A 15555-nucleotide genomic window follows, 5' to 3' on the forward strand; every position below is an offset into this window, starting at 1 on the left:
ATGGATGGAATAGCCAGCATCTCCATAAATGCTTCCCACAATCATCACCTGCTGCACAAAGTGAGGATGGTGCATGGGATGAACACTGCATCTCTTCTCCCCGTGGCTCTTTGTGCTCAGCTTGATCTTGTCCTGTGTAAATGTGTGCTTATTCCCTGCTGGGTACAAACAGATCCAGTTTACATTTTCTTTTTAGTAAATAGAAGAGTTTTTGAAGAATTATGTATGATAAGGATTGGTAATGAATAGTGGCAATGGATTTTACAATGATTTTGTGTTACAATATTGATTTTCTCTGCCTCAGTTTGTTGTTCCTCAGACTTATTTAATGTCAGATGTATTTGAAACAGCAGTGGGTTAGGAACAAGGCACTGGGGTTGGTTGTAATTGTGTTCTGCTTTTGTGCAGAATCTGACCAACGAAGAGCAGGTGGTGATCATCCAGGCCAGGACTGTCCTCACGCTGGCTGAAAAGGTAACAACCCCAGCAGCACACCTGGGCTGGGCTGGAGAGCATCCCACCCCTGAGGAGAATTCCATGGCTCTATTGCTGGGGGAGGCGACAGCTCCACACCAAAAACCCTGGACTGGAGCTCTGTGTGGGGCTGGAGCTCTGTGTGGGGCTGGGGCTCTGTGTGGGGCTGCCCTGGGTTTGCCCCAGTACAGGTGACAAGCCAGCAGTGCAGCAGGCCATGAGTCATTGAAAATGGCACTGAACTTACAAAGCCGTGTCAGAGGGAGGGACAGGCTTTAAAATATGGGTTTTCCCCATCTCCAGCAGAGAAAAAAGCAAACCACAATGGCAGAGTTAATTTTCCTCGTTGTTTGAGCAGCACTTGCATGTGCTGAGCCATGCCCAGGTCCTGGGGAGGCTGATCCCCAGGCTGTGCTCAGGCTGATCCCCAGGCTGTGCTCAGGCTGATCCCCAGGCTGTGCTCAGGCTGATCCCCAGGCTGTGCTCAGGCTGATCCTCAGGCTGTGCTCAGGCTGATCCTCAGGCTGTGCTCAGGCTGATCCCCAGGCTGTGCTCAGGCTGTGTTTAGGCTGTGCTGGCTGGGCTCAGGCTGAGCCCTGGGCTGTATTTAGGCTGTGCTCAGCTGATCCCCAGGCTGTATTTAGGCTGTGCTCAGCTGATCCCCAGGCTGTATTTAGGCTGTGCTCAGCTGATCCCCAGGCTGTGTTTAGGCTGTGCTCAGGCTGAGCCCTGGGCTGTATTTAGGCTGGGCTCAGGCTGATCCCCAGGCTGTGTTTAGGCTATGTTTAGGCTGAGCCCTGGGCTGTATTTAGGCTGTGCTCAGGCTGTGCTCAGCTGATCCCCAGGCTGTGTTTAGGCTGGGCTCAGGCTGATCCCCAGGCTGTGTTTAGGCTGAGCCCTGGGCTGTATTTAGGCTGTGCTCAGGCTCTGCTCTCTCCCCAGTGGCTCCAGCAGATCGAGGTGACCGAGTCAGCGCTGCAGCAGAAGATGCTGGACCTGGAGAACGAGAAGGTACCTGGAGGGCAGGGAGGGAACTGCCCTGGGGCCCTGGCGGGCACTGACAGCCCCTCCCTGGTCCCCAGGAGCTGTTCAGCAAGCAGAAGGGATACCTGGACGACGAGCTGGACTTCAGGAAGCAGTCCCTGGACCAGGCTCACAAGGTGAGGGCTGTCAGTGGGGCTGGGTCGGGACCTGGAGCAGCTCCCTGTGCCCTGCCCTGGGCAGTGCTGCTCGTGGAGTGCCCCAGGGCTGCAGGGGATGAGAGTTCAGCAGATCCTCTGCACCCTGAGCCACCCACAGCTCCCTCCTGAGCACAGTTCTTGGGTGTGAGTGGCCCTTGCAGGATTGGGACCTGAGCATTAACCCAGCATGAGTTCTAGTTCAGCCAGTAAAGGACTAATAAGAAAATTAGGTTTTCATTACCTTATCTTACATTTTAAAAAATTATATTTTAGCCTAGACATTTCCTTGGATTTTGCATTACACCCTGTGTAACCAGAGCAGCTAGAGCTATTCTGGGATGTGTAAATTTGAAATGAAACTGCTTTTAAGTCAGGTTTATCCTGAGCTGATCCTAAGGCATTTCACCCATCTTTTCAGTCAGTAGCTGTCTTGTTTCCACCAAGGAGACAAAGGTTATAGATACCCACAAAAGGCATAAAGTTTCCTCTCAGTTTATCTCATTTTTCCAGTTCCATGTAAACCTAGAGCTAAGTTACACTTTCAGAGGAGCAATCAGTATTTATTCCTCTGTTTCTGCATCCCATTGTCTACTTGTGACTGAACCATTTGGGGGAGCTTGTGCTCCATACATTTTCTGTCCATTTTAGGGCTGATTTAGCCACATTAGAGCTGTATCTGGAACCAGCACGCAGTGGAAAGCACACAAGCCCTGTAGCAGCTTCCAGAGGAATCTCCCTGCCCCAGGAGGGTGCCAGGCTCAGTGGCCCCAGGGAAACCTGGCCAGTCCATTTCCATTTCCACACTTCTCCATCCCAGGGACTCCAGAGGGACCTGTCTACCTGAGAGGGGCAGAGCAGAGCCCAGCTGCAGGGCAGGCTCCTTTCCCTGAGCACAAACCCTCCTGGAGCTGACAGATCTGCCAGAGGAGGGGCTGGGAATGTCTCCCAGCACTTTCCCCTGGCAGGTGCAGGAGCACGGACTGGTGCTGCTGTGTCCTCTGCTGGAGAGCAGGATGGCTGGGAAAGGGACTGAAAAATACACTTACAAATATCTGTAACTCACAAAATGAGTTTTTTATGAACCTCTTTTCTTTTTCCCTTTACCTATTTATATTTTCCCTTCTCCCTTTTCCCTCTCCCTTCTCCCTTTCCCCCTTCCTTTCCTATTTTTGCTTTTCCCTGCTCTCTCCACGGCCACCTCCCATCCCCAGGAAGGAGAAGCTGACTCCCAGATGCTTGTGGGGTGGACTGGGCCAGTCCCAGTCCCAGCCTGGAGTGTTTCCCCTCTGGCCACAGTTCTGCTGTGGCAGGCTCAGCACTCCCCTGCTCCCATTGCCTTTCAGGGACGTTCAGCTCCTCACAAACTCCTCACCCCACCAGGGACAAGGTTGAGCTGACAGCTTTATATTGTTTTTGATTAGCAAATTCTGGAATTAGAAGCCATGCTCTATGATGCCCTGCAGCAAGAAGCTGGAGCCAAAATTTCCGAACTTCTTTCAGAAGAGGAGAAGGAGAAGCTGAAGAGCGCGGTGGAGCAGTGGAAGCGGCAGGTGATGAGCGAGCTGCGGGAGAGGGACGCCCAGATCCTGCGGGAGAGGATGGAGCTCATCCAGCACGCCCAGCAGGTGCGTGTGGCCAGCAGCTCGGGTTCTGGGCTAGGACACACCTGGCAGCGCCAGCCTCTCCTGGCAGCACCAGCCTCTCCTGGCACTGGCCGCCAGGGTCCACACCACATGCGGAGTCCTGATAGGTTCTTTTAGGGATCTCAAAGCACAAAAGACACAGCAGGGGACAAAACCAGTTTACTTTTGCAAAAATGCACCTTTTATTTAGTGCCAACAAAATGTGATAGAGGGACAGGAAATAAAAGAGAGAGAGAGAGAGAAAGAGAGAGAGAGAGAGAAAAGGGGTTGGGATTATAGCTACCAAGATTGGCAGATCCTCGTGGAACCAGCCAATAGATGTCCGTTGCTGTCCGGGGAGATCTCAGGGGTCTTTAGTTTGAGGGTATCTTTTATAGTCTTTTCCAAGGCGTCGGGCAACTGGCCAAAAGGGGGGAAGATTTATGGACTATTGTATGTGGAGATCGTTGCTCCAAGAAGCAGGTGGAAACAGGACGCTGCGCAAGTGGCCTGCGTAGGAGCAGTGCATCATGGCAGCTCCAGGCACACAGCCTGTGTAGGAGCAGTGCACCATGGCAGCTCCAGGCACACAGGAGCAGTGCACCATGGCAGCTCCAGGCACACAGCATGTATGGGAGCAGTGCATCATGGCAAGCTCCAGGCACACAGGAGCAGTGCACCATGGCAGCTCCAGGCTCACAGCCTGTATAGGAGCAGTGCACCATGGCAGCTCCAGGCACACAGCCTGTGTAGGAGCAGTGCACCATGGCAGCTCCAGGCACACAGCCTGCGTGGGAGCAGTGCACCATGGCAGCTCCAGGCACACAGCCTGTATGGGAGCAGTGCACCATGGCAGCTCCAGGCACGCAGCCTGCGTGGGAGCAGTGCACCATGGCAGCTCCAGGCACACAGCCTGTGTAGGAGCAGTGCACCATGGCAGCTCCAGGCACACAGCCTGTATGGGAGCAGTGCACCATGGCAGCTCCAGGCACACAGCCTGCATGGGAGCAGTGCACCATGGCAAGCTCCAGGCACACAGCCTGCATGGGAGCAGTGCACCATGGCAGCTCCAGACACACAGCCTGCGTGGGAGCAGTGCACCATGGCAGCTCCAGGCACACAGGAGCAGTGCACCATGGCAGCTCCAGGCACACAGCCTGTGTAGGAGCAGTGCACCATGGCAGCTCCAGGCACGCAGCCTGCGTGGGAGCAGTGCACCATGGCAGCTCCAGGCACACCAACAGTCCTTGTGACCAGTTCATTGTTGTCACACCTGTGGGAGCATTAACTAGCCCTAAACCAGTCCGAGAAACTGGCCCTGGTTGGGATGGGCACCACCTGAGAACAGTCACTTGGCATTGCTCTCTTCCCTGGCCAGCGCCTTTAAACTGCAGTTCTTTAGGCCTCAGGCGAGGGTCGTGGGGCAGGACAAACGAGAGGCTTTCAGATGGACTCTTACACTGGCTCAAGCTGGGTCCTTGCTGACCCTGCACACAGGGCTGTAGGGGTCGGGTTGGGTGGTTGCTGGACAGACTCACGAGCTTACTATTATTTGTTCTTCAGGTTTGCAGTTTATTATGAGGGTGTGGGTGTAAGAAAGAGTGTAGAGCATGGAGAGTAAGAGATAAGAGCAAGGGGGTGAGAGAGAGCAAGAGAGAGCTTAGAGATTAGAGGTAAGAGGTAAGAGAGAGCGATTTTTTGTTTACAATACAATAAGTATTCTTTTATAATGACTATTCTAATTTTCCAATAACTAATTTAATACAATATACTAATTTTTTAATATTTGCATGCAACTTTTGGGAACTACTAAATTACCATGTTTTATGGCTTTCTTATTTGTAACCCTTATCTTCAGACCTTTCCTGCCAAGCTTGGGACAGGACGTCTGTTAGTTCTTTAGTATTTGTGGCATTTGGTATCATCTTAACAAAGGAAGAGGCCTCAAACCTTAACATAACTGTTTTCAGCATCTATATCAAAATATGCTAACATCTCTATTTCATCTATTGTTTCAAAACTACTTGCTAAGCACTTATAAAATGTCTCTATTCCCTCCCCAACACAGGGCAGCGTGCTTTTCCTGCCAGTGACACCCCTGAGCACTCACCTGCAGCTCAGTTATCAATTAGTACCCAATTTATCTCTAAGCACAGCACATATAATTGATATCCCCTGAGCTAATGCATCTTCTGAGTACATCTGTATTTGGTTGGTTAATAAGTATTTTTTTATTTGACATCTGACAGAGAATTAAAGAGCTAGAAGAAAGAATTGAAGGCCAAAAAAGACAAATAAAAGAGTTAGAGGAAAAGGTAAGGTGATGCAGATGGAACAGCTGCTGTGTGTGCACATGCCCATTCTCCATTTCACCAGAGCTTGTGTGGGTAGAGCAGTGAGAAAGGGGAACAGATCCAGGAAAACAGCTTGTGTTTGCACCAGAACCTGTGAGGAGGGGAGAGGGACTGGTTAAATTGAGTTCTTATTTTCTGTTATTCCTTCCTGGTAGCCCTGGGTGCAGCCTGAACTGGGACTGGGCAGGGAAGGGGCAGAGCCCCAGGGAAGGGACAGAGCCCAGAGCTCCCTGTCACCAGGAGCTCTCCTGAGCCCAGCTGAGCCCCAAGCACTCAGACTTCCCTTCTCACTCCATATTTCTTCTCACCTGAGAGTTTTGTTGCCCTCTGTCTATAACCACAGCTTATTTCTCGGTTAAACACACTGTAAACTCTTAATCTCTTTCTTCTCTTCCATTTTTCCCTCTCTTCTCTCCCCTTTTTAGTTTTTATTTTTGTTTTTATTTTTCTCTTTAGCTTTCATTCTTTGGTCATAGTCCTTCAGGCCACATGCACAAGGTAAGCGCTTGGCTCTCCTCTGCTCTCTTCTCCATCAGAACTTTCCTTTTGCTCTATCAGCAGGACTGAAGGGTCTCTTGGGCATCCCAGAGAACCCAAAAATGGAAATCTTCAATGTGGGAGAAACAGGCCTTTTGGGCAGCAAACTAATATGATTACGTAGAAGCTGATTTATTGTTTATTTTTTAGTTTTAATTATGAATTTTAACACAACTGTTTATGCAATTACTTATTTTTTGATTGGTGTTTTTATGCTGTTTACTTGGTTTGCACGAGCTTTTTAGGTGTGATGATTGGTGGTTGTTTAGAATTTTATTGCTTATTTTTATTTTGTTTTTTTTTTAATTTTGGTATTTTGTTTTTTAGCTTTTTTTTATTTAGTACAATTTATGTTTTAGTGGCTTTGAAGGGTTTTAGCAAGTTGTAGAAAAATACTTAAAAATGGCTTATTTTGTGCACTTGTTATGAATATTGGTTTAGGCTAAGAAATATACAGAAAAACGAAGTGTGTGAAGAAATAGTAAAATATATAGAAAAACAATTAGGTAGTGAAATATGGAGAAAAACAGCTAAATATAGTTTGGCTGCTGCATACAATACAGACCATGGCCTGAACTTGTTCAATATTCCTGCACTCCAGATTCTTTAAAAAAACAGAAACCTGGACAGCAGCAGGCAAAAACTTGTCAAACAGAATTTCCTTTTTTAGAGGGAAGGCCAAGGGGAAAGCTCAAGCAAGGCAGGGAAAAGCCCAGTGTGGGCTGGTTCCTCTGGCTGATCCGTGCTGGAAATCCATGGAATCCCTCCCTGCTAGGGCACAGAGCCTGTCCTGCCTCTGGGACAGCAGCCAGCTGGGTTTGGGGGAACAGGGCATTTACTGGGGTGTGTTCCTCCAGGCCCTGTGCCCCAGGGACCCCCTGAATCCCCTTTTCCCATGTGAATAGGGGATAATTGCCCTATTTCTGTGTGAAATGACCACAGCATGGATGGCACGGAGGGGAGCACTCCCCACCAACAACATAAATGAATATATCACAAATCCTCTCTCATCAGTTGCACAGTTCAGCAGTTGCACAGTTATGAACAGGAGCTCACAGAAGTTTCATTAATGCTATTTTTGCCCAGGTGGGCTCTCCTCTGATTCCTGTTTTTCTCTCTTTCCAGCCCCCTGAGGCCACTCCAGCTGCTCCTGCTGTTCTTCCCAGGGGCACAGCCCTGCCTGAATCCCACCCCCAGACCTTGCCCTTCCACCCCCCAGACCTGTCTCGTTCTTTGCTGCTGGAGTTGGGAGGTGCAGCCTGGGGGGCTGAGCTGTGGGGGGGTCCCTGCACCCCTGAAACTCTGAGGAGCATTGGGAGAGGACTGAACTGAGCCCACAAAGAAAGGAAAACTGCTCCTCGCTGTGCTGCAGCCCAGGGCTCTGGCAGCAGCACCATCACTGATTCAGATACTCTGGATTCCTTCTGCTTCCCTGCCAAGCAGGTGGCAAATTGCTTCTGTGTAGAAGTGCCCGTGTCCTGTTTGTATGTGTTTGTTACCCACAAAAATCTGTCTTGAAAGAAGCTTTCAGGAAGTGTTCCAGAGGAGAAAGGATGAATGTGAATGAAAATGATGAATATGAATGAAAATGGAGTGGTTTGTTCCAAGGTATTTCTTCGTTGGGTATGTCCCATGCTTTGTTGAACATCCCATGAGCCCAGTTTTAGGAAAAAATGTAAAGCTACATTCAGGAAATCAAGCTGTAATTTTTTTTTTTTTTTTTTTTTTTTTGAGTTGTCAGTAAACCACGATGAGGAAAGTTAGGCAATAATTTATAATTGCCTGTCCCTGAACAATGACAAATAAGGCTTAACACTGTCCCAGCAAAAAGTTCAACCTGGAAAAGAGTGAACTCAACCAGATTATCCCTGATCCACCTGCACTGGGCTGGGACAGGCAGCAAGAGGAAACAGAGGATGTCCTCACCTGGAAGATGTTGTCACCTGGGGAAAGGGAGCACAAGTCCCACAGAGCCCAAGCCCAGGAGGCTGGCACAGGAACTGGGAAGGAAAAAGAATCCTCTAGAAAAAGTGAAGGTGAGGAGGGGAAAATCCAGAAGAAATTCCAGAGTGTGATGGACCAAGTGGGATCCACAGCTGAGCACAGAAATGTGGGGCTGAGGGACAAAGCCAGGAAGGAGGAACAAAGCCAGGAACAAGACCAGGAACAAGGGATAAAGCCAGGAATGAGGGACAAGACCAGGAACAGAACAGCCCCAGTCCTGCTGGCAGCCAAGTCCCACGGTGCCCATTCCCCAGGATCATGGGGCAGGAAGGGATCAGAGCTCTGGCCAGGTAAGATGGGCTGATCAGCTGGAAACCCTTCATCCTGGGATTCTGTGTCCTCTGGAACTCCCTCACCTGCTGCTCCCTCTTACTTGGGTTAAAATACTTCAGGTGATAACAGAGGAAATACTGAATTTGGTATTGAAATTAGCAGAGTCTTAATGTAAGCATTGTTTAATCATTGCTATATTTCTGCAGTAATTTAGGTGTTGCATTTCAGTGTGATATAATAACAAATGCTGGCTTTGTTTTAGATCAGTGGTCACTCTTAACACAGTTATTGGGAGGTAATTAAATGCACCGTCAGATTTGTATGGACAGCAAGCAATCATGCTGTTTTAAAAATGAATGTTTTAAATGCAGGAGATGAAAATAGTTTTCATTTTGCATAGAAAAGACAAATAGTAATCAGAAAGAGCTGGGTTCCAAACCACCTGCATGTCCTCCAGAGATGATCTCAGGTCTAAGGAGACACCTTGGGTTGTGACAGTTGGCGTCCCTGGGTGGGCAGAGACAGTTGGCGTCCCTGGGTGGGCAGAGACAGTTGGCGTCCCTGGGTGGGCTACAGGGCCTCAGCCCACAAAGGTGGGTGCAGACCCTTGGACCCTGAAAACCCAGCTCTTTCCAATGCCCACCGATGAGAGACTGCAGGAGCTGTTCTTAGAGGTTTCCATGGTTGTTTATTGTTTCTTATCTCAGGAATGCTTTGTCCAGTGAACAGTGGTCTGCTTGCCAGACATCCAGGGCAGAATCTGCCTGGCAGAGGCAGGACTTATCTTTTATACCCTAAATTACCTACTAGGTATTTACAATTATTTTCCAATACAATACAACTTTGTTAAACTGTCCAGCTCTGTCCCCATCCAATCTGAAAGTGCCAGCATGTCACTCAGCATGGATGACACGGAGAAGAAGGAGGAAGAGGTACCCACACCCCCAATTCTCCATCTTGGCCACGAGCACCTTAATACAAACATTCTAGAAACCTACTAATTCTACATTCCAGCAGTCTAATTTACACTCTATTTATTAATTGCAGCTTGCACTTCTTCTCTCAGCGTTGGTTAATTGTTCCAAGGAGCTAAATCCAGCCCCTGAGACACCAGGGTCTCATTCAGGGGTCTTTTGGGACCCCACCACGGGGATCTTAAACCTCCCAGGGAAACCAGAGGAACACTCTGGGCTCCCACAAGTAATCAGAAAAGTATTTAAATTCACAATTTCACCCACTTTTTTTTCAAATTTGTGCTGATAATGAGTTATTGGCAGATAAACGTGATGGGGAGAGCAGAGAAAGCTGAAGTTGCACAGGTTTTACAGCACAGTTGGGCTCAGCACTGATGGAGATTCCCAGTGGGTTAATAATTGTCAATTTGTATAAAAGTGTGGGGTGTCTCTTTGCACAATGCTTCTGCTCCACTGGCTCAGGGCTGCTGCAGCCTGAAATGCACCGAGGTGACAATGTCAGTCTGAATTTAGGGATGAGGCAGAGGAGATGAGGAGATGGAGGAGATAAAAGCCCTGGGGCAGGAGTGGTGGCTGCTGCTGAAGGAGGATCCAGCCAGGTCTGAGCAGGCTGGGAGGTCACTCATCCCAAACACCTCTGCCTGTGCACAGGCTGCTCCTTCCTTTGGTGGTTTTGCCAAATCCCACAGGAAAACACTTTGACACAGAGCAGTTGGAAATTCCTTCTAAGCAGAACACCTGGTTTATTACAGGAGGAACTCGTGGTTGTGCTCCCTGGGCACGATGTGGGACCAGCCTTTCATTTATCCTCTCTGCAACTAAAAACCCCCCAGTCCTGTGCTGCTGTGGGGACACCACACACAGCACAGAGTCCCAGAATGGTTTGGGTTGGGAGGGACTCCCAAGGTCATCTCACTGCCCCTGCCATGGGCAAGGACACCTCCCACTATCCAAGCCCCATCCAGCCCTCCCTTGAGTCATTTATATGGGTGTTCCTCTTTCTGTGGGAAGTACAGAAGAGCTTTTTGGGGGGTGGATTTGTGCAGCAGTAGCAGTTTGGTGTCCTGTGCCTCCCCCTCAGCACCCCATCACCTTCCATCCTCAGCTTGCTCTCAGAGAGAAAACTCCACCTGGCTCTGTACAGAGCTGGGACTGGCAGGGTCAAAGCCTGCTCCTCCAAGCTGGTTTTGAAGATAACCATTCAGTTCACCTTTCATTCCCCACAGCACTCCTGGGCAGAGCAGCTTCCTTCTCATCACAGCTGAAGGGTTCTCCCCTTAATTTGGGTCTTGCTGAGCTCTTGAAAATAATAAGGACAAGTATTTTTGTAGTTTACCAAACTCAGTGTTGGCCTGAAGAATTATTCAGCTGGAAAATCTATCTTTCAGTTAGCTTTTTTTAAAATAATGCATTCTGTTAGTAAATTAACGTTTGTGTAAATGGCCCCTGCCATGGAGAGGGTTGGGGTGCTCAGTGATATGTCTGCATTTCCAGGTCAGCAGAAATCCCAGAGAAAACTCCCCAGGAAAGGAGAACATGTCCAAGTCACTCAGGCTGTACTGGCCTCACGCAGATCTGTAGAGGCAGACGAGGAAATGCTGTTCTGTCAATGGCTTTTTCTGGAAACAATGCCCCGGGGGACACTTTGCTCCTTGTTATCAACAAGGATGCTGTAAACAGCCCCGGGACCCAGCAGATTGGTGAGCAGAGTGTCAGGACAGGCAGTTGGCAGAGCTGAGATGGTCCTGGAAGGGCACAGGGAAATAATCACTTCAAACCAAAACCACATTTCTCCCTCTCTTAAACGCACCGGGAGAATTCTGACGGCTGTGAATTCACAAATGCCAGGTTCTGACAGGGCTCTCTGTGGCTGTTGCCCAAAAGCTGCTGTGAGGTGGTGCAGGCATGAGCAGGGTGTTCCTGCAGGGTGTTCCTGCAGGATGGAGCTGTGCTGTCACCCCGTGCTCCTGTGGGGTGGGACAGGGCTGGTGTCCCCCCAGTGTCACCCAGTGCCTTTCCTGGGAGCAGGTGCAGGGGAGGCCGAGGTGTCAGCCTGCATTTCCTGAGTTTCCTACATTTCCTGCATTTCCTGCCTCAGCTCTGCCTGTTCAGCCTGACTGGGCACCGTCCTGCTGAACTGATCCTGAACTGATCCTGACCTGTCCCTGCTGAACTGATCCTGACCTGTCCCTGACCTGTCCCTGAACAGATCCTGAACTGTCCCTGACCTGTCCCTGACTGACAATGTCATGGATGTGATGCCCAGCATCCCCAGCCCAGCTCCAGCCTCCCCCCAGGCTCCTGGAGCTGCTGGAAAGCTTCAGGGGTCAGGGAACAGAGTTTCAGATCCCAGTCTATGGATGTTTCAGGGGTCAGGGAGCAGAGTTTCAGTCTATGGATGGTAATGAGGTGAAATGCTTTTATGCCCGTGGGTAGTCCCCAGCTCAGCTATGCTCACAGCACAGATGGGGAGCACTCCTTCCATTGGTAAATTGGACTGGTTTAAGACAGGAAAACCCCAGAAGTTCCCAAGTCAGTACAGACAGGAACAAAATACACCATGGACATGCTCACTGGGATGTCCTGTGAAACAGTGCTCTTCATTATTACATTGAAAATGAGGAATTGCATGACAAATTAAATGGACAGTGAGGGGCTGCTGATTGCTGACATTCTCAGGGCTGCAGCCACAAAAACCGTGGGACTGTGGCCTGAAATGCAGTCAAGAATCTGAATTTTTGCAGGCTCCATAGCAAATTGCCTGAGTGTGTTCATCCCCTCATCCTGCTCACAAATGGTCCCTTGTTATATATATAAATAAACATAGCTATATATATATATATAAATAAGCATGTAAATATGTATATATGTATATCTAGATAAAGATGAATGTGTAAATATATATTTCCTTCCATTGCAGCCTTGGTAAGAGGCTGTGCTGAAGAAGGTCATCATTCTTAATCAGGAAGTGTCGTGACAGGACAAAGTCATGGGTTCAAACTGAAACAGGGGAAATTTAGCTTAGATAATATGGAAGAAATTCTTCCCAGTGAGGGTGGGCAGGCCCTGGAATCCTGGGGATTGGATCCCTGGCAGTGCCCAAGGCCAGGCTGGACACTGGGGTTGGAGCACTGGGACAGTGGGAGGTGTCCCTGCCATGGCAGGGGTAGCACTGGGGGGGATTTGGGGTCAAAGCTTCCCACCCAAATCATTGTGGGGTTTTGTGCTTCCTCTCACATGAAATTTGATCCATAATCTTTGAGGAATTGCACTCCTGCATTGTTCTATCCAACAAAGCTGCTGTTTTCCACAAGCATGAGTGCTCAGAAGCACAAACACGAGCGCTTCATCCATTACCATTTTGAAATGCTTTTGTCCCGTTTTTACAGCTTTCTGGAGCGATTGTCTGCGGGAGGCAGGGGGGTGAGGGAGAGGGAAATGTGCCTTTTGTGAGGTCGGCAGCCGAGCAGCCCCGGGCAGCCCCGCTGACACCGGCGCTGGCACGGCGCCCCCGGCGCGCTCCGGTGCCAAACGCGCTGTGACAGGCACGGGGGGGCAAAGCAGAGCAGTGGTGGAAAATCCCGTGTGAGCCACCCTCGGCTCCTCTTCTGGCATCCACTTCTCAGCCTCTTTCCAGGAATTGCTTCTGAAATCCTTGGGGACTCCTCTGAAATCCTTGTTGTGCGCCTGTGAGCAGCATCCCCTGTCTCAGGGGGGACAAAGGAGCCGGTGACCTGCAGGAGCTGGTCTGGTGGAAACCCACGGCAGGGTTTGGGATGAGATGAGGTTTAAGGTCCCTCCCAGCCCGAGGCAGTCCAGGATTGTCTCCCCTGGCAGCAGGACGGGCTGGGAAGGGTTAATCCTTTCCCCACACAGTGCAGGGGCTGCGCCAGGGAGGGACATCCATGTGCTGCTGAGGTCTGGGGAGAAGGGACAGGGAATGGGGGACTCTCTCCTTTCCAGCAGGGCTGGGCTGTCCTGCTGCCCAGGTGTGCTCCCAGGAATTCCCCATCCCACTGGCACTGCTCTCGGCTGGGTGTGAGGCGGGAGCAGGGACAGGGAGGGTGCACAGGAAGGGTCAGGGCAGCTGCAGCAGCCCCCTCCCACCCACGGGCACCACTCCTCCCCTCCCCTGAGGGGGTGGAATTTGGCTCCGTGTTTATTAACTCATCCTCTCAGAGCTCGTCAGAGGAGGAAGGTTTAAATTCATCATTCACCACTATCATCACCATATTCTGTGTGTTACCCACAACTGCTAGGGGAGTATTGCTTAAGGAAAATGAATGATGTATGGCACAGCCTAGAGAAAACAATATGTTTAACATTTAATGAATGATCTCTTTTTTTTTTAGGGCAAACACAGTAACTGGCTAAGCCTATTCCAAATTAGACTGAACTGAGAGCTGCTTAACACTACCCAGCACAATCTAAGGGATGGAAATGTTGTAGATTTTGGGATTAGAAATCCCATGTGGAGGAGAAGACCACCACTGTAGTTAAACCTTGTGTTTATTTTATTCTGTAGGTCCCTGTGCCGCTGGAGTTTATAAAGCAATGAAGAAAACCCCTTGATACTGAAATTCTTCAGCCTCTTCCTGCACTCGTACATCGACCATGTTTTAACCCAGCACAGGGAGCTCAGTGCAGAAACACAAGGAATTGTGCTGGTCAGAGAAGTGTGAGATTTGAACTGAAGGGATGCACTGTTTTAAGGCCAAGGCTGTGATATCAGCATATGATTCCACCACGGAATTGATTTACCAAGCTCCAGCTCTACCAGACACCAATACCAGTGCTGGATTCTGGGATGAGCTGCATTTTTACTTCTGCATTTCATGCCTAAAACGGGTCCATGTTGAGCTCCACTGAAATACTTCATGTCTTAAAATACTGCATTTACTGGAAGCCCTGCAGGTGGTGGATAAGGTGACAAAGGGCACGTTAGGAGGTGGCTTGAGTCCATCTCATGGCTCTTCATTGAGGATGTGTTGTTGCCAGGTGTGCTCATGTGTCTCAAATATCGGTTCTGTTTTCCGATTAACTTCCTTAATCCTGGGGGTTTTAAGTACAAAGCCAATTGTACAGGACAGGTCTGTGTGTAAATAAGGGGTTGTACTTCCCTATATGTCACTATAAATATGTGTGAAGTTTTGTACATAGGAAAGAAACAACTGCTCAAAGAATGTTTTCAGAACTGTTCAAATGCACAGGCAGGAGATTGGCATCCATGTGCTCCCTCACTCTGATCCTGCTGGTTCTGCTCACTGCCTGCATCCCTCTGGGCTCTGTGTGAGGAGTTTTGCTGGCCCAGGGCCAGGCTGGGCTCTGTGACGAGTTTTGGGTTAGGATCAGGTTTTGGGCCACCTCTTGCCCCAGACCCACTGCTGTGTGTGCATCAGGCAGGGACTCCTTGTTCCAGGAAGGATGTGGCTGTCATTTCCAGTATTCTGCTCTATAATATCTGTAGCCTTCAGTGATTCCTTGAGTGCCTTACATGGCTTGTGGACAGAATTCCTGACCAGGAGGAGGAAACGCCCCTGGACTGATGCTCCCTCACACCCTGTGCCATTCTCTGGCAGGGTGGGTGTGCACAGAAGAGATTTAGCTTCGACTCAGGAACTCACCTGTGAATATGTGTATTAAACCCTGTATCATGTGCTGTACAGTTTATTAAAAGGGACTATTGTAAACTTATGCAAAATGTAAAGCAGAGAAAATGGAGGTTTTTGGTCTGCTGGCTGTGGTGCCGTGACCCGTGTCCTCTGACCCTACTCCAGAACCATATCCAACATACAGAGCGTTGGGTTCAGTGAGTGACAGCCCAAAACGGGCTGGAGCCATCGGCTAGAGAATTTTACAGATATTTTTGTATTGTGATTCCTATGATATATATCGAGAGACTTTCTATTCCTTTGTAAAATACATAAATTATTGTCAACTTTTAATTAAAAAGATCTGTTTTAAACCTTCAAATTAGACGAGCTGGTTTGGGTTTGAGGGGATGGGGAGCTGGTCTGTGGCACTGGGGACTGGGAGATGCCCGGGGGGGCTCGGGGGGCGTTCAGCCCACCCCGGACAGCCAGCCCCGCCTGTCCCTGCCACCACTGCGCTGCGAGATGTCACCTCGCGGCCGTAC

The 15555-nt window shown here is 49.5% G+C and overlaps 1 protein-coding gene across 8 annotated transcripts in view; it reads left to right on the plus strand.

Moving 5' to 3' along the window:
• Window positions 1-15379, plus strand: part of JAKMIP3 (Janus kinase and microtubule interacting protein 3) — a 56895-nt gene extending 41516 nt beyond the window's left edge. For 4 of the 8 annotated variants that reach the window (XM_056495223.1, XM_056495222.1, XM_056495224.1 and 1 more), the window contains 8 exons: window positions 409-474; window positions 1417-1485; window positions 1557-1634; window positions 3077-3280; window positions 5527-5592; window positions 6088-6129; window positions 7294-8462; window positions 13945-15379. In XM_056495223.1, coding sequence (XP_056351198.1) covers window positions 409-474; window positions 1417-1485; window positions 1557-1634; window positions 3077-3280; window positions 5527-5592; window positions 6088-6129; window positions 7294-7500 — 732 coding nt within the window. In that variant the 3' untranslated portion in view covers window positions 7501-8462; window positions 13945-15379. Of the gene's footprint in view, window positions 1-408; window positions 475-1416; window positions 1486-1556; window positions 1635-3076; window positions 3281-5526; window positions 5593-6056; window positions 6130-7293; window positions 8463-13944 lie in introns of those variants that run through there. The other 4 variants (XM_056495227.1, XM_056495228.1, XM_056495226.1 and 1 more) reach the window with 3 other exon arrangements.
• Window positions 15380-15555: the final 176 nt, after the last annotated feature.

Source organism: Oenanthe melanoleuca, chromosome 6 (genome assembly GCF_029582105.1).
Source record: "Oenanthe melanoleuca isolate GR-GAL-2019-014 chromosome 6, OMel1.0, whole genome shotgun sequence".
In the NCBI taxonomy this organism is placed as follows: Eukaryota; Metazoa; Chordata; class Aves; order Passeriformes; family Muscicapidae; genus Oenanthe; species Oenanthe melanoleuca.